This window comes from Delphinapterus leucas, chromosome 4, assembly GCF_059928025.1.
Source record: "Delphinapterus leucas isolate spDelLeu-1000000601 "Yukka" chromosome 4, BTC_Dleu_Yukka2, whole genome shotgun sequence".
In the NCBI taxonomy this organism is placed as follows: Eukaryota; Metazoa; Chordata; class Mammalia; order Artiodactyla; family Monodontidae; genus Delphinapterus; species Delphinapterus leucas.
Window position 1 is genome coordinate 107,509,977 of NC_143132.1, and position 21,619 is coordinate 107,531,595.

General features: G+C 36.7%; 1 protein-coding gene across 1 annotated transcript in view; it reads right to left on the bottom strand.

The window, feature by feature from the left end:
• LEKR1 (leucine, glutamate and lysine rich 1) overlaps nucleotides 1-21,619 on the bottom strand; it is a 337,373-nt gene that overhangs the window by 202,183 nt on the left and 113,571 nt on the right. Inside the window, exon 7 of the mRNA XM_089910962.1 lies at nucleotides 7,264-7,383. Within this exon, the coding sequence (XP_089767088.1) occupies nucleotides 7,264-7,383 (120 nt within the window). The remainder of the gene's footprint in view (nucleotides 1-7,263; nucleotides 7,384-21,619) is intronic.

Here is a 21,619-nt window from a genome sequence, read left to right on the forward strand (position 1 = left end):
CAGAGACTGTATCTGTCTTGTTCATCACAGTCTCCCTTGCACCTAGTACAGTACCTACCACATAGTATGTACTCAACACATATTGATGAATGAATGAATGAGTGAAAAAAATAGATCACTCTGTTGGAGGAATAAAGAAGAAATACTGAGGATAAGATACAGGACAACACTAATATTTATGGGAATAAATCAGAAAACAAACCCTCAAAGGAGATGAGGGAGGAGCAACCAGTGAAGAAAAGCCAAAAAGATAACATCGGAAAAGCCAGGGGATAAGAGAATTTAAAGTAGAGAGTAGTGATGAGCGTTTAAGGCCTCAGACAAAGGCTGAACAGGGGCCATTATATCCGGTATTAAGGAGGTCTTTGGTGACCTAAGAGAGAGGCTTCAGGTAGGAAAAGACTGAGCAGTAAAGCAGAAATGAGAAAATAGTTATGTGGTACCAGCAATCAAGAACCTTGATTGAGGCAGCAAGGAGAGAAAAAGGAAGATACACAGTAGAATGGTTTGTTAGGATGGGAGATACCTGAGTGTTTACAGAGCTGAGCAGACAGTATGAGTACAGTCACAGAGGCTAAAAGACACAGGCAAGAGATGTGATCATTTTTTGTGCAGAGAGCTAGAAAGAAAGGACAGGTGTAAAACAAAGGCTGAAAGATTAGCCTTTGCCAGGAAGAAGAAGGGTGGTGTCATTCTGTGTGGTTAGTTAATAAGGTCCACTTGAGTGACCAAAAGCCACAGGGAATCTTCAATCAGCATGCAGACCTGGCAGCTAAGAGAGATGTTGATTTCAAAAAAAAAAATCAAAGAAAGGGGTGGGGGTGAGGGAGGGATGGGTTGGGAGGTTGAGGTTACCAGATGCAAACTATTACATCTGAACTATTACATATAGAATGGATAAACAAACTATTACATATAGAATGGATAAACAACAAGGTCCTACTGTATAGCACAGGAACTATATTCAATATCCTGAGATAAGCCATAATGGAAAAGAATATAAAAATGAATGTATATAACATGTATAACTGAATCACTTTGCTGTACAGCAGAAATTAACACAACATTGTAAATCAACTATATTTCTATTAAAAACAAGTCAAAAAAAAAAATCAAAGAAAGAGTCCAACAGATCACTAAAGCAAAGGGGAGCAATGGTGAGGATGGGAAGTCTGAATGCGAAGCCAGGAAGTGGTAAGACAGAGACAAGAACTATGAACTAAGTCAAGGTTAAAGACCTAATGGGCCCAATGTAAGGCAGCTGCTGGGAGCAAGTCATGAACATGGGGGTCAAGGCCTAAAGGGATATTTAATAGAAGAAAGACTAGATACGGATGCATGTGCTTCTGTAGGGACAAAAGGCAGGAAACAGAAAAATCAAGCCACTTAGCGAAGAGCAGATCCATCACATTTTGTGTGGCCTAGATCTTATATGATTGGTGTGGATAGAGGGATGGCTTTCTTGTAAAAGACGACTACAAAATTAGGTTTAAAAGTGTGCACTTATAGATTGAGAAAAATCATTACAAATAAAATTGTAAAAGTTAATAAATCTCATCAATATCACAAAATACAGAAAAACAGTATAACTTTTTAATAAGTAACAGCTCTACAATACTTCTTTTGTCTATAATTTTTGGCTACATGCTTTACAAGCACCTTTTCATATGAGAACCATTTTATAATAATACTTTGTGTGGAGAGAATATAAAAATTATACAGCCTTTCATCTAGCAAGGCCATTAGTTTTATTATCTGTGGTAGTTTAGAAAGGTTCTTTTAGCTTCATAGCCCATTATTGGTAATATCATGTAAATATTAAGCATTGTCAAATTTGGGAAAATCCTTATAAAAATTTTTCATATATGATAAATTTTTTGGCATTTCAAGTTTTCTTGGAAAATGACATCTTAAATTGTCTTTGAAATGATGAAACTCATGAACCAGCTTATCTCAGATGTCCTTGAAGTGGTATACTATGATTTTTATGATATATTCAGTGATGTCAGCAGCTTTGGTCAAATCAACAAGAAACTTAAATCTTTCTCCAATGTATTCAAATAATTAACTCCTCTTCATTGAATGGATTACAAAATAATTCAAGAGATTTTATTGAAAATGTATCACTTATGATGTAATCTGAAAAAATGTTATAATTTGTTTTTTATGACAGAATAATTTCTATTGTTTAAATTGTTCATCTTTATTGCTTTTACTCCATTATTTCAAAAAAATTCATACAGGGCTTCCCTAGTGGCGCAGTGGTTGAGAGTCCGCCTGCCGATGCAGGGGACGCGGGTTCGTGCCCCGGTCCGGGAAGATCCCACATGCCGCGGAGCGGCTGGGCCCGTGAGCCATGGCTACTGGGCCTGCGCGTCCGGAGCCTGTGCTCCGCAACGGGAGAGGCCACAACAGTGAGAGGCCCGCGTACCGCAAAAAATAATAATAATAATAAATTCATACACATCCCTATTTTTAGTCTGCAATGTCTTGTTTGTGTAATTGAAGCAGTCTAAAATGTCTTTCCAAATGGCAGTTATAATGTATATTCCCAACACAACTTTCTCTCTCAGATCCCTCAAATGCCAGGGACTACTCCAAGGGCATACTGACATCAGAAGTAGAAGAAGGGAAATCAGAGTGCAAAGAGACAGAATTTTTACAATTATAATTTAAAACCATCTTACTTTGCCAGGGGCCCTCCCAGAAGCTTGGAAGGGGGTCCTGAGTGCGGGGTTCTGAAACTTAAGTATCATTTGACTCACAGGAAATACGCCTGTGTTGATAACTTTAACTCTCTTTGTGAAATACAAGGCAAGACACACAGCTGGTGAGAGATGAGTAGCACAAAGAATTTTAAGCAGAATATTGAGGATTTAGAATAGTACTGAAGAAATTGAGGACCTGGTGTTTAACAACCTGTAAGTGGGTATAAAGACTGAGGGTTTTAAGGGTAAATAAGCAGAGGTAAGAGTAGCTGGAGTATTGGTAAATTCCTCTATGCAGAAACATACCCTATGAAGAAAATCCTAAAGAATATACACACACACACACAAATACTAGAATAAATGGGTTCATCAAGATCACAGGATACATAAACCATGTGCAAAAACCAATCTGTTTACTAGCAATGATGAATCCCAAAAATAAAGTTAAGAAAAAAATCCCACTTGTCATGACATCAAAAAGAATTAAATATTTAGAAATAAACGAAATAAAAGGAGTGCAAGACTTGTATACTAAAAACAAAACATTTCTGAGAGAACTAAAGATCTCAGTGGAGAGATATATGGATTCTTGGATTGAAAATTCAACATTTTAAAAATGGAAATTCTCCCCAAATTGATCTATAGATTTAATGCTATACCTATCAAAATCCCAGTAGGCTATTTTTCAGAAATTGACAAGATGATCCTAAAATTTATATGGAAATACAAGGTTCCCAGAATAGCCAAAACAATCTTGAAAACAAAGAAATTTGAAGGGCTTACATTTCTTGATCTCAAAATTCACTAAAAATTATAATATTCAAGAGAGTGTAGTACTGACATTAAGAATAGATATACATCAATAGATGAATAAAACAGAATAGAGAGTCCAGAAATAATTCCTTCCATTCATGGTGAATTGATTTTATGTAAAGGGACCAAGGCAACTCAATAGGGAAAGAATAGTCTTTTTAACAAACAGTGCTAGAATAATTGAATATTCACATGAAAAAAAAAGATGAATTTAGATCCTTACTTTACATCATTCACAAGAGTTAAAATGGATCACAGACCTAAAGGTAAGAGCTAAAAATATAAAACCTTTAGAAGAACCTACTGGAAAAAATCTTTGTGACCTTTGGTTAGGCAGAGTTCTTAGATACATTACCAGAAGCACAATCCCTAAAAGAAAACATTGATTAAACTGTATTTCACTAAAAATAATAACTTTTGTTCTTCAAAAAGACACAATTACAAAAACAAAAAGACTAGCCACAGACTGGGAGAAAATATTTGCAAATCATATTTCAAATAAAAGACTTGTACCCAGAACATACAAAGAACTCTTATAATCTGATAACAAGAAAACCAATGAAAAATAGAAAAAAATATTTTAATAGATATTTCACCAAATAACCATAAAAATAGTTAATAAGCACACGAAAAGATGTTCAACACCATTAGTCATTTGGGAAACACAAATCAAAGCACAATGAGGTACCATTTCACAGCCTCTAGAATGGCTACTATAAAAAAAAGACAGACAATAAGAAATGTTGTCAAGAACACAGTGAAAGTAGAATCCTCATACCTGGTAGGAATGTAAAATAGTGCAGCCACTTTGCAAAATAGTTTTGCAGTTTCTTAAAGGTTAAATATCAATTTACCATATGATTCAGTAATTCTACACTTAGGTATCTACTCAAAAGAAATGAAACATACATCCACACAAAGACTTACATGTGAATGTTTATAGCAGCATTATTCATAAGTGCCAACAAGCGGAAACAATCCAAATGTCCTTCAACTAATAAATGCATAAATAAAATGTAGTACGTTCAGACAATGGAACACTATTTAGCAATAAAAAGGAACAAAGTACTGATGCATGATACAACATGGATAAACATCAAAAACATTATTGAAAGATGTCAGATATAAAAGACCACATATTGTAGGATTCCATATATTTGAATTGTCCAGAGAAATATCTACAGAAACAGAAAGAAGATAAGCAATTGCCTAGGATTGGCGGTGAAGATAGAGATTGCAAATGGCATGAGGATCTTCTAAGGATGACTCAAATGTTCTAATATTGCATGTGGTAATGGTTGCACAACTCAGTAAGTTTACTAAAAATCATTACATTGTCTACTTAAAAGGGGTGGATTTTGTAGTATGTAACTTATATCTCAATACAGCTGTTTAAAAAAGACATGAGCTGATTATGGGATCAAGGCTAGAAAACAAAGTAAGGCCAGGAAATGGCTGGGAAAATCAGAAAAACAAAACAAAACAAAACTAGAAGCCTTAATGTGGCTGAAGAGTTGGTGTGAAAGTGAGAGATTTGGGGAGTTGGCTTAATTTCAGAGATGACAGAGTCTGGATTTACAAACAAGAAAAATTAAAGGATAAGTATATTTCAAACAATTTATCAAAGATTTACAATAAGAATCCTATAAAAGTAAGCACTACCAAAATATTTCAAATATGGATTGATTTGGAATTTTGGAGTTATACACAACTTTACATAAAGTGAAGTATACCTATTGTTTTTTAGTATCTATTTTACAGGCTTTCAAAAGTTAATTTCCATTCTCAAAAGACACTTTATTCTGAATAGCAGTTGTGCTGAGCCAACTGAGGCATACCACAGCTACTCCTCATCAACCCCTTGCGAGAGACAGGTTGGAAATGAGGTCAGGGAAAATACAAAGCATGAAGAACACTTTGCTGGAGGCTAGGTGATTAAGCCCTATTGCAATTAAACAAATGAGAGAATAAAAAGAGCAAAGTGACTCAAAGACATAGTGCATTTCCTTTTGGACTCCGTAAATAAAGATGATTACATCTGAGTAGCTAAAGCTCAAGCTTCTTTTCTTTACCACTTTAAGAGAGAAGATTATAAGCTCCTTTTCTTTATCCACAGCAAACTCGAAGTTTTACGTTCTGGTAGATATTTTTTTTAAATAATCAGTAAACTAGTTTAAAATGAGCTTTTAGTAATGCAACAAAATCACTGAACTCTACAACTTTTGGTTTGATTTTATTTTCACCAGGCTGCCTTCTCCCATGCAATGTACCTACTAGTGAGAGTATTAATAAAACATGTAATTATTTTTATTCATCTGTCACAAACTTTTATTTATACTGTCTAGTTAAATGGTTACTTCTAAAACTTCTAGTGTTACTTTTTTATATAAATCAGATCCGAAACTCCTAATTTGTGATCTTTTATCTAAAAGTAAACAAAAACCACAGATCTTTTGAAAACATTTTAAAAAATAAGCAGTAAAAGTATAATGCAAAATGATGACAAAATTACAACATAGAATAAAAATAACATTTAAATATGTATAAGCTTCTTCAAGAATTTAAAATACTACAAATTACATGTAAAATGTGAATAATAAAGACTGACTTTATCAGTCCATAATATCCTGAAGCAGCGTTAATTGTCTAATCTAGTCCTAGTCTAGCCTTTAAAATTTAGTCAATCCTGCCATCCATAATGGCATCTCTGGATAAAACAAATGGGATTTCCCAAGTGGACCTGAGCCAAAGCTATTGTTGGGGCCAAGACTGAATACTGATGGTCCTGACTAAAATGGAGAGTTGGGGTCACCGGGGTGATATCCTGCTGGTTCAATACTAGATTTCTAGGAAAGGACAGAGAAGATTTCTGATGACAAAAATTGTCATCTGTTTTGTGAGTAGACTCATTCATTAATTCAAAAATTATTTATTTAGCATCAGTTATGTGCAAGGCATTAATGAAAGGTTAGATGGCTAACAGGTTATCACCAAATATTGCATAAAAAAATTATTAGCCCAGATAATTTTTTTAACAGAACAATATTCCCAATAATAATAAGTAGACTGGAAAAAATAAGAACATTAAAAGTATTTACCTGGCATATGTTTTTTAGTCATCCTGAACCTGTGTCTATTTATAATGTTCATTTAACTTATTTTCCTTTTCTAAGAGCTAAAAGTTACTCAATTTAAAAATTAATCATTCTTTCTGATATTCTCAATATATTCAATTCCATTTTTAAAAAGTACTTCCTATTTTCTTTAGAACATTGGGCTTTACCTTTAGTTATTATAAAGCCTTCAAAGATTATATAAAAGCAGACTTAACACCATTTATATTGGAAATTTCTAAATTTAGGAGGTCTATTACTATCCAGTTAGAAAGTTTCCCCATTCTACTCTTTTCATGTCACTGGACGGTTGGTCAGGAGATCAAGTATACCAAGAAATACTGGCCAAGAGGAAAATGAATTAGTTACTGTGCTTTCATTCTAAATGTCACTGCAAAATCAGAACAAGGTGTTTGCCTAATTTAAATGTTATTGGCAAAACTATTTAGTTGAGATAACAGTTTAAAAAAAAGTGAAGTGTTTCCATTTTTTTCAACAACACTATAATATTAAACTATATAAACATAGAAACTATATTACTAAAAGGTGTTTGAATGTTTATAAAGTTAGTATTAAATGAGTGTATATTTTCAATACTATAATATTCAATTCTTTAAAGATAATCTTACCTGAAGATTTGTGATTGTCTTTGTTTAATTTTTAACTCATGTTGCAACTGACTCAATTCTTTCTGTACTCTCTGAAAATCATTTTGGTGACTTTTTAACTGCATGCTTGCATCTCGAATTCTAAAAATATAAACAAATAACAACTGTTATAAGCCTAAATATTTCCTCATGAGTACTTTATCAAAATTTAAATCCACTTTTTTCATTGCAGCACTATTTACAATAGCCAGGACATGGAAGCAAACTAAATGTCCATCAACAGAGGTATGGATAAAGAAGATGTGGTACATATATACAATGGAATATTACTCAGCCATAAAAAAAACAAAATAATGCCATTTGCAGCAACATGGATGGACCTAGAGACTGTCATACTGAGTGAAGTAAGTCAGACACAGAAAAGACAAATATCATTATGATACTGCTTATATGTGGAATCTAAAAAAAGGGGACAAATGAATGTAGTTACAAAACAGAAGTAGAGTCACAGATGTATCAATAGAAAACAAACTTATGGTTACCAGCAGATAAGGAAGGGGTGGGATAAACTGGGAGATTGGGATTGACATATACACACTATTACATATAAATAGATAATTAATAAGAACCTACTGTACAGCACAGGATGCTCTACTCAGTACTCTGTAATGGGCTATGGGAAAAAAATCTAAAAAAATAGTGGATATATGTATATGTATAACTGATTCACTTTGCTGTACACCTGAAACTAACACAACATAGTAAATCAACTATACTCCAAAATAATTTTTTTTTAATTTTAAATCCATTTTTAATAAAAATAAAAGAAAACTATGGGGGGGGACCTTCAAGATGGTGGAGAAATAAGACGTGGAGATCACCTTCCTCCCCAAAAATACATCTACATGTGGAACAACTCTTACAGAACACCTACTGAATGCTGGCAGAAGACCTCAGACTTCCCAAAAGGCAAGAAAATCCCCACGTACCTAGGTAGGGCAAAAGAAAACAGAAAAAACAGAGACAAAAGAATAGGGACAGGACCTGCACCTCTGGGAGGGAGCTGTAAAAGAGGAAAAGTTTCCACACACTAGGAAGCCCCTTCACTGGTAGAGAGGGAGGTGGATGGGGGGAAAGCTTTGGAGCCATGGAGGAGAGCGCAGCAACAGGGGTGCAGAGGGCAAAGTGGAGAGATTCCTGCACACAGGATCAGTGCCGACCAGCATTCACCAGCCTGAGACAATTTTCTGCTCACCCGCCAGGGCAGGTGGGGGCTGGGAGCTGAGGCTTGGGCTTCGGAGGTCAGATCCCAGGAAGAAGACTGGGGTTGGCTGCGTGAAGACAGCCTGAAGAGGGCTGGTGTGCTAAAACTAGCTGGGAGGGAGTCAGGGAAAAAGTCTGGACCTGCCGAAGAGGCAAGAGACCATTGTTTCGGGGGGTGTGAGGAGACGGGATTCCTTCCATGTGTGCCCACAGGAGACAGAGCACCACCTAAGTGAGCTCCAGAGATGGGCATGAGCTGTGGCTAGCAGCTCAGACCACAGAGACAGGCATGAAATGCTAACGCTGCTGCTGCTGCCACCAAGAATCTTATGTGCAAACACAGGTCACTACCCATACCCACCCCCACAACCCCATAGGAGGCTGTGCAGCACACCACTGCCACTGTCCCCAGATCCAGGGACAACTTCCCCGGGAGAACACACAGAGCACCTCAGGCTGTTGTAATGTCACGCTGGCCTCTGCCGCTGCATGCTCCCATCGCATTCCAATTATGACTACCATCCCCCTCCCTCTCCCTGGCCTGAGACAGCAAACGGCCCTAATCAGCCGCTGCTTGAACCCTCTCCCGTCTGGGTGGGGAACAGACGCCTGAGGGCGGCCTACACACAGAGGCGGGGCCAAATCCAAAGCTGAGCCCCAGGAGCTGTGAGAACAAAGAAGAGAAAGGGAAATCTCTCCCAGCAGCCTCAGGAGCAGCAGATTACACTCCCACAATCAACAGATGAACCCTGCATCTGTGGAATCCCTGAATAGACAATGAATATTCCCAAAATTGAGGCACTGGACTTTGGGAGCAACTGTAGACTAGGGGTTTGCTGTCTGCAACTGATTTGTTTCTGATTTTTATGTTTATCTTAGTTTAGTTTTTAGTGCTTGCTATCGTTGGTGGATTTGTTTATTGGTTTGGTTGCTCTCTTTTTTTTATTATTTCTTTATTTTATAATTTTAAAAATTTTATTATTATTATTTTATTCCCTTTTTTTTGTTCCTTTTCTTCTGAGCCATGTGGTTGACAGGGTCTTGGTGCTCCAGCTGGGTGTGAAGCCTGAGCCTCCGAGGTGGGAGAGCCAAGTCCAGGACATTGCACTACCAGAGAGACGCCCCAGCTCCACATAACACCAACTGGCGAGAGCTCTCCCAGAGATCTCCTTCTCAATGCTAAGACCCAGCTCCACCCAACGGCCTGCAAGCTCAAGTGCTGGATGCCCCATGCCAAACAACTAGCAAGACAGGAACACAGCCCCACCCATCAGCAGAGAGGCTGCCTAAAATCACACTAAGTTCACAGACACCCCAAAACACAAAACCAGACACAGCCTGCCCACCAGAAAGACAAGATCCAGCCCCACTCACCAGAACACAGTCACCAGGCCCCGCCACCAGGAAGCCTACACAACCCACTGAACCAACCTCACCCACTAGGGGCAGACACCAAAAACAACAGGAGCTATGAACTTGCAGCCTGTGAAAAGGAGATCCCAAACACAGTAAGTTAAACAAAATGAGAAGACAGAGAAATATGCAGCAGATGAAGGAGTAAGGTAAAAACCCACCAGACCTAACAAATGAAGAGGAAATAGGAAGTCTACCTGAAAAAGAATTCAGAGTAATGATAGTAAAGATGATCCAAAATCTTGGAAATAGAATGAAAAAAAATACGAGAAACGTTTAACAAGGACTTAGAAGAAGTAAAGAGCAAACAACAATGATGAACACCACAATAAATGAAATTAAAAATTCTTTAGAGGGAATCAATAGCAGAATAACTGAGGCAGAAGAACGGATAAGTGACCTGGAAGACAAAATAGTGGAAATAACCACCGAAGAGCAGAATAAAGAATAAAGAATGAAAAGAATTGAGGGCAGTCTCAGAGACCTCTGGGACAACATTAAACATGCCAACATTCAAATTATAGGGGTCCCAGAAGAAGACCTGGGTCTGATAAAATATTTGAAGAGATTATAGCTGAAAATTTCCCTAATATGGGAAAGGAAAGAGTCAATCAAGTCCAGGAAGCAAAGAGAGTCCCACACAGGATAAATTCAAGGATAAACACGCCAAGACACATATTAATCAAACTATCAAAAATTAAACACAAAGGAGAAACATTAAAAGTAGCAAGGGAAAAGCAACAAATAAAATACAAGGGAATCCGCATAAGGTTAAGAGCTGATCTTTCAGCAGAAACTCTGCAAGCCAGAAGGGAGTGCTAGACATATTTAAAGTGATGAAAGGGAAAAACCTACAACCAAGATTACTCTAGCCAGCAAGGATCTCATTCAGATTCAACAGAGAAATTAAAACCTACACAGACAACGAGAAGTTAAGAGAATTCAGCACCACCAAACCAGCTTTACAACAAATGCTAAATGAACTTTGCTAGGCAGGAAACACAAGAGAAGGAAAAGACCTACAAAAACAAACCCCAAACAATTATGAAAATGGTGATAGGAACATACATATCGATAATTACCTTAAATGCAAATGGACTAAATGCTCCCACCAAAAGACACAGACTGGCTGAATGGATACAAAAACAAGACCCATATATATGCTGTCTACAAGAGACCCTCTTCAGACCTAGGGACACATACAGACTCAAAGTGAGGGGATGGAAAAAGATATTCCATGCAAATGGAAATCAAAAGAAAGCTGGAGTAGCAAGTCTCATATCAGGCAAAATAGACTTTAAAATAAAATTACAAGATACAAAGAAGGACACTACATAATGATCAAGGGATCGAACCAAGAAGAAGATATAACAATTGTAAATATGCACCCAACATAGGAGCACCTCAACATATATGGCAAATGCTCACAACCATAAAAGGGGAAATCAACAGTAACACAGTAATAGTAGGGGACTTTAAAACCCCACTTTACCCAATGGACAAATAATCCAAAATGAAAATAAATAAGGAAACCCAAGCTTTAAATAACACATTAGACAAGATGGACTTAATTGATATTTATGGGACATACCATCCAAAAACAACAAAATACACTTTCTTCTCAAATGCTCATGGAACATTCTCCAGGATAGATCATGTCATGGGTCACAAATCAAGCCTCAGTAAGTTTAAGAAACTTCAAATTGTATCAAGTACCTTTTCCAACCACAATGCTATGAGACAGGAAAAAAACTGTAAAAAATACAAACACTTGGAAGCTAAACGATACACTACTAAATAACCAAGAGATCACTGAAGAAATCAAAAAATACCTAGAAACAAATGACCATGAAAACACAATGAGCCAAAACCTATGGGATGCAGCAAAAGCAGTTCTAAGAGGGAAGTTTATAGCAATACAATCCTACCTCAAGAAACAAGAAACATCTCAAATAACCTAAACTTACACATAAAGCAGTTAGAGAAAGAAAACAAAAAAACCCCCAAAGTTAGCAGAAGGAAAGAAATCATAAAGATCAGGGAGAAATAAACGAAAAAGAAATGAAAAAAACAAGAGCAAAGATCAATAAAACTAAAAGTTGGTTCTTTGAGAACATAAACAAAACGGATAAACCATTAGCCAGACTCATCAAGAAAAAAAGAGAGAAGACTCAAATCAACTGAATTAGAAATGAAAAAGGAGAAGTAACAACTGACACTGAAGAAATACAAAAGATCATGAGAGATTACTACAAGCAACTATATGCCAATCAAATGGACAACCTGGAAGAAATGGACAAATTCTTAGAAAATCACAACCTTCCAAGACTAAACCAGGAAGACATAGAAAATATGAACAACTAATCACAAGTAATGCAATTGAAACTGTGATTAAAATTCTTCCAATAGACAAAAGCCCAGGATCAGATGGCTTCACAGGTGAATTCTCTCAAACATTTAGAGAACAGCTAACACCTATCCTTCTCAAACTCTTACAAGATATAGCAGAGGGTGGAACACTTCCAAATTCATTCTACGAGGCCACCATCACCCTGATACCAAAACCAGACAAAGATGTCACAAAAAAAGAAAACTACAGGCCAATATCACTGATGAACGTAGACGCAAAAATCCTCAACAAAATACTAGAAAATAGAATCCAACAGCACATTAAAAGCATCATACACCATGATCAAGTGGGGTTTATCCAGGAATGCAAGGATTCTTCAATACACACAAATCAATCAATGTGATACACCATATTAACAAATTGAAGGATAAAAACCATATGATCATCTCAATAGATGCAGAAAAAGCTTTCAACAAAATTCAACACCCATTTATGATGAAACTCTCCAGAAAGTAGTCACAGAGGGAACTTACCTCAACATAACAAAGGCCATATATGACAAACCCACAGCCAACATCATTCTCAATGGTGAAAAACTGAAACCATTTCCTCTAAGATCAGGAACAAGACAAGGCTGCCCACTCTCACCACTGTTATTCAACGTACTTTTGGAAGTTTTAGCCACAGCAATCAGAGAATAAAAAGAAATAAAAGGAATCCAAATCAGAAAAGAAAAAGTAAAGCTGTCACTGTTTGCAGATGACATGACACTATACATAGAGAATCCTAAAGATGCTACCAGAAAATTACTAGAGCTAATAAATGAATTTGGTAAATTAGCAGGATACAAAATTAACGCACAGAAATCTCTTGCATTCCTATACACCACTGATGAAGAATGTGAAAGAGAAATTAAGGAAACACTCCCATTTACCATTGCAACAAAAAGAACAAAATACCTAGGAATAAACCTACCTAAGGAGACAAAAGACCTGTATGCAGAAAACTATAATACACTGAAGAAAGAAATTAAAGAAGATAAAAACAGATAGCGAAATATACCATGTTCTTGGATTGGAAAATCAACATTGTGAAAATGACTATAATACCCAAGCAATCTACAGATTCTACGCAATCCCTATCAAACTACTGATGGCAGTTTTCACAGAACTAGAACAAAAAATTTCACAATTTGTATGGAAACACAAAAGACCCTGAATAGCCAAAGGAAACTTGAGAAAGAGAAATGGAGCTGGAGGAATCAGGCTCCCTGACTTCAGACTATACTACAAAGCTACAGTAATCAAGACAGTATGGTACTAGCACAAAAACAGAAATATAGATCAATGCAACAGGATAGAAAGTCCAGATATAAACCCACACACCTATGGTCACCTTATCTTTGATAAAGAGGCAAGAATATACAACGGAGAAAAGACAACCTCTTCAATAAGTGGCACTGGGAAAACTGGACAGCTACAAGTAAAAGAATGAAATTAGAACACTTCCTAACACCATACACAAAAAATAAACTCAAAATGGATTAAAGTCCTAAATGTAAGGCCAGACACTATAAAACTCTTAGAGGAAAACATAGGCAGAACACTCTATGACATAAATTACAGCAAGATCTTTTCTGACCCACCTCTTAGAGATATGGAAATAAAAACAAAAATAAACAAATAGGACCTAATGAAACTTAAAAGCTTTTGCACAGCAAAGGAAACCATAAAGAAGAGGAAAAGACTACCCTTCAGAATGGGAGAAAATATTTGCAAAGGATTAATCTCCAAAATATACAAGCAGCTCATGCAGCTCAGTATCAAAAATGAAACAACCCAATCCAAAAAAGGGCAGAAGACCTAAATAGACATTTCTCCAAAGAAGATATACAGGTTGCTAACAAGCACATGAAAGGATGCTCAACATCACTAATCATTAGAGAAATGCCAATCAAAAACACAATGAGGCCATCCTCACACCAGTCAGGATGGCCATCATCAAAAAATCTAGAAACAATAAATGCTGGAGAGGGTGAGGAGAAAAGGGAACCCTCTTGCACTGTTGGTGGGAATGTAAACTGATACAGCCACTGTGGAGAACAGTATGGCGTTTCCTTAAAAAACTAAAAATAGAACTACCATACGACCCAGCAATACCACCACTGGGCATATACCCTGAGAAAACCATAAACCGAAAAAGAGACATCTACCACAGTGTTCATTGCAGCACTATTTACAATAGCCAGGACATGGAAGCAACCTAAGTGTCCATCTACAGATGAATGGATAAAGATGTGGCACATATATACAATGGAATATTACTCAGCCATAAAAAGAAATGAAATTGAGTTATTTGTACTGAGTTGGATGGACCTAGAGTCTGTCATACAGAGTGAAGTAAGTCAAAAAGAGAAAAACAAATACCATATGCTAACACATATATATGAAATCTTAAAAAAAAATGGTTCTGATGAACCTAGGGGCAGGACAGTAATAAAGACGCAGACATACAGAATGGACTTGAGGACACGGGGAGGGGGAAGGGTAAGTTGGGACGAAGTGAGAGAGTAACACTGACATATATACATTACGAAATGTAAAACAGATAGCTAGTGGGAAGCAGCTACACAACACAGGGAGATCAGCTGGGTGCTTTGTGACCACCTAGAGGGGTGGGATAGGGAGGGTGGGAGGGAGGTGCAAGAGGGAGGGGATATAGGGATATATGTATACATATAGCTGATTCACTTTGTTATACAGCAGAAACTAACACAACACTGTAAAGCAACTATACTCCAATAAAGATGTTAAAAAAAAAGAAAAGAAAAAAAACTATGCTTCTCTTATATGCTAAATGAATGTACAGAGAAAGTATAGAGAGACACATACAAAATAGCCATTTTTCGTGGGGAGGAGAATGGAATTCTCAGGCAAGGAAAAGGCAACAAATATTGAAGGGAAGCATAACTTTATATCTTTTGTATTGTTTGAATTTTTGCAATGAACATGTATTTTTACTTGTAATACTAATTAAAATGTACCTGAACAAATAATATAACTTTTATCAAAGTAATACATGTACATAACTTAAAATGTCAAATATTTCTAAAAGAGTTATAAGAAAAAATAGTAATCATTTGATTTTACCCCAATTCTCACTGCCCAAAATAACTTTCAACTTTTTTTCTTCTAGTATTTAACTCTGTATTATTAAATAACATGCTTATACTGTTATTTCTTAAATTTCATTTTAGATATTGTCTAGTGAATAAATCAGTTAAATCTGGTTCTGCTACTTAATATAACTGAGACCTGAATATGATGACTTAAATATACAAAGGTATCAATATATTATCTTACATAAAACAAATGTATTGTTAGCCAGTCCAATGCTGATATGATAGCTTTAGAGTGTCATCAGGGCCCCAGGATCCTTCCAGCTCTGTGGTCTACTGTCTTTGGTGTGTGTCCATTATTCTCATGGTCTATGATAATGGCAGAAATGCCAACTATCACTTTCCCATTCCAGACCATCAGCAGTAGAAGACTCCTCTGTCCCTTTCAAGGATATTTCCTGGAAGTACCACAGTATACTTCTGCTGAACCTAGACACCTGGCTGTACCTAGCTGCAAGTTAAGCTGAGAAATGTAGTCTTTTAACTGGAAAGATTAACCCCCAGATATATCCATAGTTCTATTTCTAAGGAAGAAAGAAGAATGTACGTTGGGATAAGAACCTTGCAGTCTCTAACACAATAGCAATAAGAATTAACCCTCCTGTACATATCTACACACCTATACAGACACACACACACACATGCACACACATGCACTCACACAGAGCCTTCCTCCCCTCATCCTCCCAATATAGTTAAATCACTCTTTTTATCCAGTGTTGATATTATTCTTCACTATGGGCTACATGTTATGCCATGATCACATTTCTTTTTTTGTACAACTTTTTGTTGCCCCTGGATTAAAAAACATCTCCTTTTCTTCCTTCTTAGTTTTTTGTGTGCCTATCACTTCTGAATCTTACAGAGGTGTAATCCTCCTCTCTCGATACCTTCAGCACAGCAAATAATCCTTCCATATCATTTCTTTTCCAGAGGCAGCCTTCCTAGAGCTCTCTACTCCCCTGCTCTAGTCTCATTATGCTCTGGTTTGACTATACAACTGTCATTCTGGGACTTCCCTTCCTTATTATTTCAGCTTTCTTTCATGTCAGATCTCCTGTATCCTGGTTCTAAAGTCTTCCTCCTCCTTGGTTTACTCCTTTTGGTGGAGTAAATCCTCCAAGAGCATTTTGTGCACGAGAGGTAAATCTGAGACCTTGATAATCTGAAAATATCTTTATTTGATCTCAGACTGAACAGTTTGGCTGGATGTAGAATCATAGATGAGGAAAGTAATCTTCATCAGAAAATTAGGGCTTTGTTCTACTGTTTCCTAACTCTTAATATTGCTTCTGAGAAGTCCAATGACATTCTAATTCCTACTGCTTTGTGTGATACATGGTAGGTGCTCCCCACCCTGTCTCCACCCCAGTTCAGAAGGTTTAAAAGTTTCTCTTTTCACTTTGTATTCTTAAATTTGATCACAATATATCTTCATGTTAGTCTTTTGTCATTCTCTGTACTGGGCGCATGGTGAATACTTCCTTTGGAAATGGATGTCTTTGAATTCCAGGAATTTTTCCCTAGGAAAAGGAGAAAGATTCCTTCCCCTCCATTTTCTCTATTTTATCTCTGGAGTACCTTTCTATTTTTTTGAATGTGGGGCTTCCCAGAGAGATCTAATTTTCTTACCCTTTCTTTGCCATCTTACCACTTTTGAAATTTTGTTCTACTTTCATTATCTTCCATCCTGCCTATGAAATTTTTAATTTCTGCTATCATATTTTAATTACCAAGAATTCTTATTCTCCAAAAGGTCCTCTTTTTACTGTACCTGGTTTTTGTTTCATTGATACCATTTATTCTGTTTATTTTTTGAGGTTATCAATTATAATGTGTTTTTAAAGTTTTCTTCAGCTCACTGCATTGCTTCTGTTTCCTTTAGGTTTGTTTGTTTCTCTCTTCACTTTCTGTCTTTCACATTTGAGGCAACTCTCAGAAGTCTGGAGATCCTTTATTGTCTATTCATATTTAAGATTGAGGCACTTAAAAGGATATTTGGTCCAGTTTCTACAAGTTAATGATGACAAAGGGAGAAAAGGGGGGAGAGAATTTTCAAGATAAAAGAGAAGAAAAGTGACAGTCAAATGGGATACATAGACCTTGTACAGAATCAGATTCAAACAAATAAACTGTAAAAAAATATACTTCTTTTTTAAGAAGTGAGGAAATTTGATTATGGACTGGGAATTAGATAATACTGAGGAACTGTTGCTAATTTGGGGCTAATAATACTGTTGTTATATAAGAAAATGGCACGTCAAACTGAAGTAGGGACTTCCCTGGTGGCACAGTGATTAAGAATCCACCTGCCAATGTAGGGGACACAGGTTCAAGCCCTGGTCTGGGAAGATCCCACATGCCATGGAGCAACTAAGCCTGTGTGCCACAACTACTGAGCCTGTGCTCAAGAGCCTGCGAACCACAACTACTGAGCCTGCGAGCCACCAGTACTGAAGTCTACGCGCCTAGAGCCTGTGCTCCGCAACAAAGAGAAGACACCACGATGAGAAGCCTGCGCACCGCAATGAAGAGTAGCCCCCATTCTGACAACTAGAGAAAGCCCATGAGCAGCAACAAAGACCCAATGCAGCCAAAAATAAATAAATACATTTATTTTTTTAAAAAAAAACAAACTGAAGTAAACAGGGATGAAAACAGTATGGAGTCTTGGATCTGCCTTGAATTACTTCAGCAAACAAGAATAGGAACAGATGAAACACATATAACAAAATCTTGGTTATTTTTGAATCCGTGTTAATGGGTATTTATTATACTATGTTCTCTTTAGAAAAATGAATGGGGCTTCCCTGGTGGCGCAGTGGTTGGGAGTCCGCCTGCCGATGCAGGAGACACGGGTTCATGCCCCGGTCCGGGAAGATCCCACATGCCGCAGAGCGGCTGGGCCCGTGAGCCATGGCCACTGAGCCTGTGCGTCCGGAGCCTGTGTTCCACAACGGGAGAGGCCACAACAGTGAGAGGCCCACAACCCACAAAAAAAAAAAAAAAAAAAGAATGAATGAGAGAAATGGAAATAAAAACAAAAATAAACAAATGGGACCTAATGAAACTTCAAAGCTTTTGCACAGCAAAGGAAACCATAAACAAGACCAAAAGACAACCCTCAGAATGGGAGAAAATATTTGCAAATAAAGCAACTGACAAAGGATTAATCTCCAAAATTTACAAGCAGCTCATGCAGCTCAATAACAAAAAAACAAACAACCCAATCCAAAAAAGGGCAGAAGACCTAAATAGACATTTCTCCAAAGAAGATATACAGACTGTCAACAAACACATGAAAAAATGCTCAACATCATTAATCATTAGAGAAATGCAAATCAAAACTACAATGAGGTATCACCTAACAAAAGTCAGAATGGCCATCATCAAAAAATCTATAAACAATAAATGCTGGAGAGGGTGTGGAGAAAAGGGAACACTCCTGCACTATTGGTGGGAATGTGAATTGGTTCAGCCACTATGGAGAACAGTATGGAGGTTCCTTAAAAAACTACAAATAGAGCTACCATATGACCCAGCAATCCCACTACTGGGCATATACCCTGTGAAAACCATAATTCAAAAAGAGTCATGTACCAAAATGTTCATTGCAGCTCTATTTACAATAGCCCGGCGATGGAAACAACCTAAGTGCCCATCATCCGATGAATGGATAAAGAAGATGTGGCACATATATACAATGGAATACTACTCAGCCATAAAAAGAAATGAAATTGAGCTATTTGTAATGAGGTGGATAGACCTAGAGTCTGTCATACAGAGTGAAGTAAGTCAGAAAGAGAAAGACAAATACCGTATGCTAACACAGATATATGGAATTTAAGAAAAAAAATGTCAAGAAGAACCTAGGGGTAAGACAGGAATAAAGACACAGACCTACTGGAGAACGGACTTGAGGATATGGGGAGGGGGAAGGGTGAGCTGTGACAGGGCGAGAGAGAGGCATGGACATATATACATTAACAAACGTAAAATAGATAGCTAGTGGGAAGCAGCCACGTGGCACAGGGATATCGGTTCGGTGCTTTGTGACTGCCTGGAGGGGTGGGATAGGGAGGGTGGGAGGGAGGGAGATGCAAGAGGGAAGAGATATGGGAGCATATGTATATGTATAACTGATTCACTTTGTTATAAAGCAATTATACCCCAATAAAGATATTTAAAAAAAAAAAAAGAATGAATGAGGTACTGAAATGCTGTCTGTAAGCTTGTGTGTGTATGTGTGTGTGTGTGTGTGTGTGTATGTGTGTACAGTAGTTGTTAAATGATGGGCTTCACTGTGGGGAAATCAGGTGAGGAACTAGCTGTTTTGATAGTACCTATGCCATCTGACCGAGTCAGGGAAGGGTAATTATCAGCCTTTGGGAAGGTATACTGGGAAGAAGTTCTGAAAAGCCTAAATGCACCTTTAAAATATTTTTCATGGATCGTACTATTTCCATTCCCACTTTGTACCCTGAAAGTATTTCTCTAAGCATACTAAGAGGAAAAAAATCAGCTGAATTTGTTTTCAGGAGTCACACCTTAAAAAAATAATTTAACAGAGGAACGTAGAAAAAAGGTTAAGAAAATATATACCGGACAGATGCTTTAAAACGATAGAAGATATATATTAATGTTAATAACTAGCAAGACACTAAATGGAACAACACTTTTATTTTGATAAAAAGCCCAATTTACCACGAAAAATACGAATTATGAGCCTTTGTATACCCAAAACATAGCCTCAAATTATATAAAGGAAAAATCTGTTAAAAATCCAATAAGAACAAATTGATAATCATAATAAAAGGTATTAACACATTTCTCACAGAAATGGTCACAATGACATGAAAAATAGGTAAAGATATTGAGGATTTGAATAACATAATTAACAAGCTTAATGTATGGCCATAATCGGAACTTATATCTAATAATCATTTCTTCCAAACACATGGTATAACCACAAAAATTGACCATGTAATCAGCCACAACTGACATTTTAATATATTCATAAAAAGAAAAAAAATTACACCCACATTCATTGTCCACAATAAAATCACATGAAAATCGACAACAAACAGTCGTCAAAAACCACATACATGGAAACTTCAACATACATCTGATAAACCTTGGGCCAAAGAGGAAACAGAAGTCGAGTTATAAACTATTTAGAAATAAATGATAATGGAAGCACTATTTATCAAAGTATTTAGAAGAAAATTTATAGCTTTAAATATTTACTTTAAAAAAACAATGAATGTGTACTCTGAATGTCACAATCCAGGAGAAAAGCATAAATGACAAAAAACAATGAATGTTCAGAAGCAAGGCAACCCCAGTCGCAATGAGCACACCCAAAGCCAATATCTTGGTTTCTAAATACTATTCTCCAGTAAAAGACATCAGAAGATCTTAGAGAACTGGTTGATTCCAGGGGTGGGGCAGGAAAAATTTAAGATGAGCCTAGAACATTTTATGATGCCAGAAAGTAAGGAAGAGTTCAAAGGAAGACAGAGGCATGTTGAAAGGGCACAGGTGCCACCTCAAAGAGCTCCTAATGGCCAAACTGGAACAACTGAGCAACAAAATAAATAACTGTAGTACTGGATTATAACCCACAAAATAAAATTGAATGAGTCCATACTGACATTAACAAATAACTGAATAGCTAAACAAATGGGAGAGAAGGAACAGCTGTTCCTTACAGAGAAATTCCAATTAATAAACATAGAAGGAATGAGAAAAAGAAAAAATTGTTAGAAGAGCACAGTAATAATGGTTGCAAGCAAAATCTATGCTAAAAGTAGGTGAAAGTTTGAGGAGAAACAGAATATTTGAATATTCTCAAAGTTTCTACCCCAAGATATTTATTAATTGTAAAGGGAAAAATAATAATTTTACAGTGGAGGAACCTGGCATACAACACCTTAGCCAAGTGATCAACATTTAACATCATCTGTATTAAGACATATTGACATCACATACACTCTGACATGATACACTGAGAAGGGCATATCACTTCTGTGGTATTCTTGCCAAAAATGAACAATCTCTATTAAATTATGCGTAAACATCAGACAAACCCAAATTGAGGGGATTCTACAAAATAACTGACCAGTTCTCTTCAAAAACCTCAAGTCATGAAACACAAAGAAAGATTGAGGAAC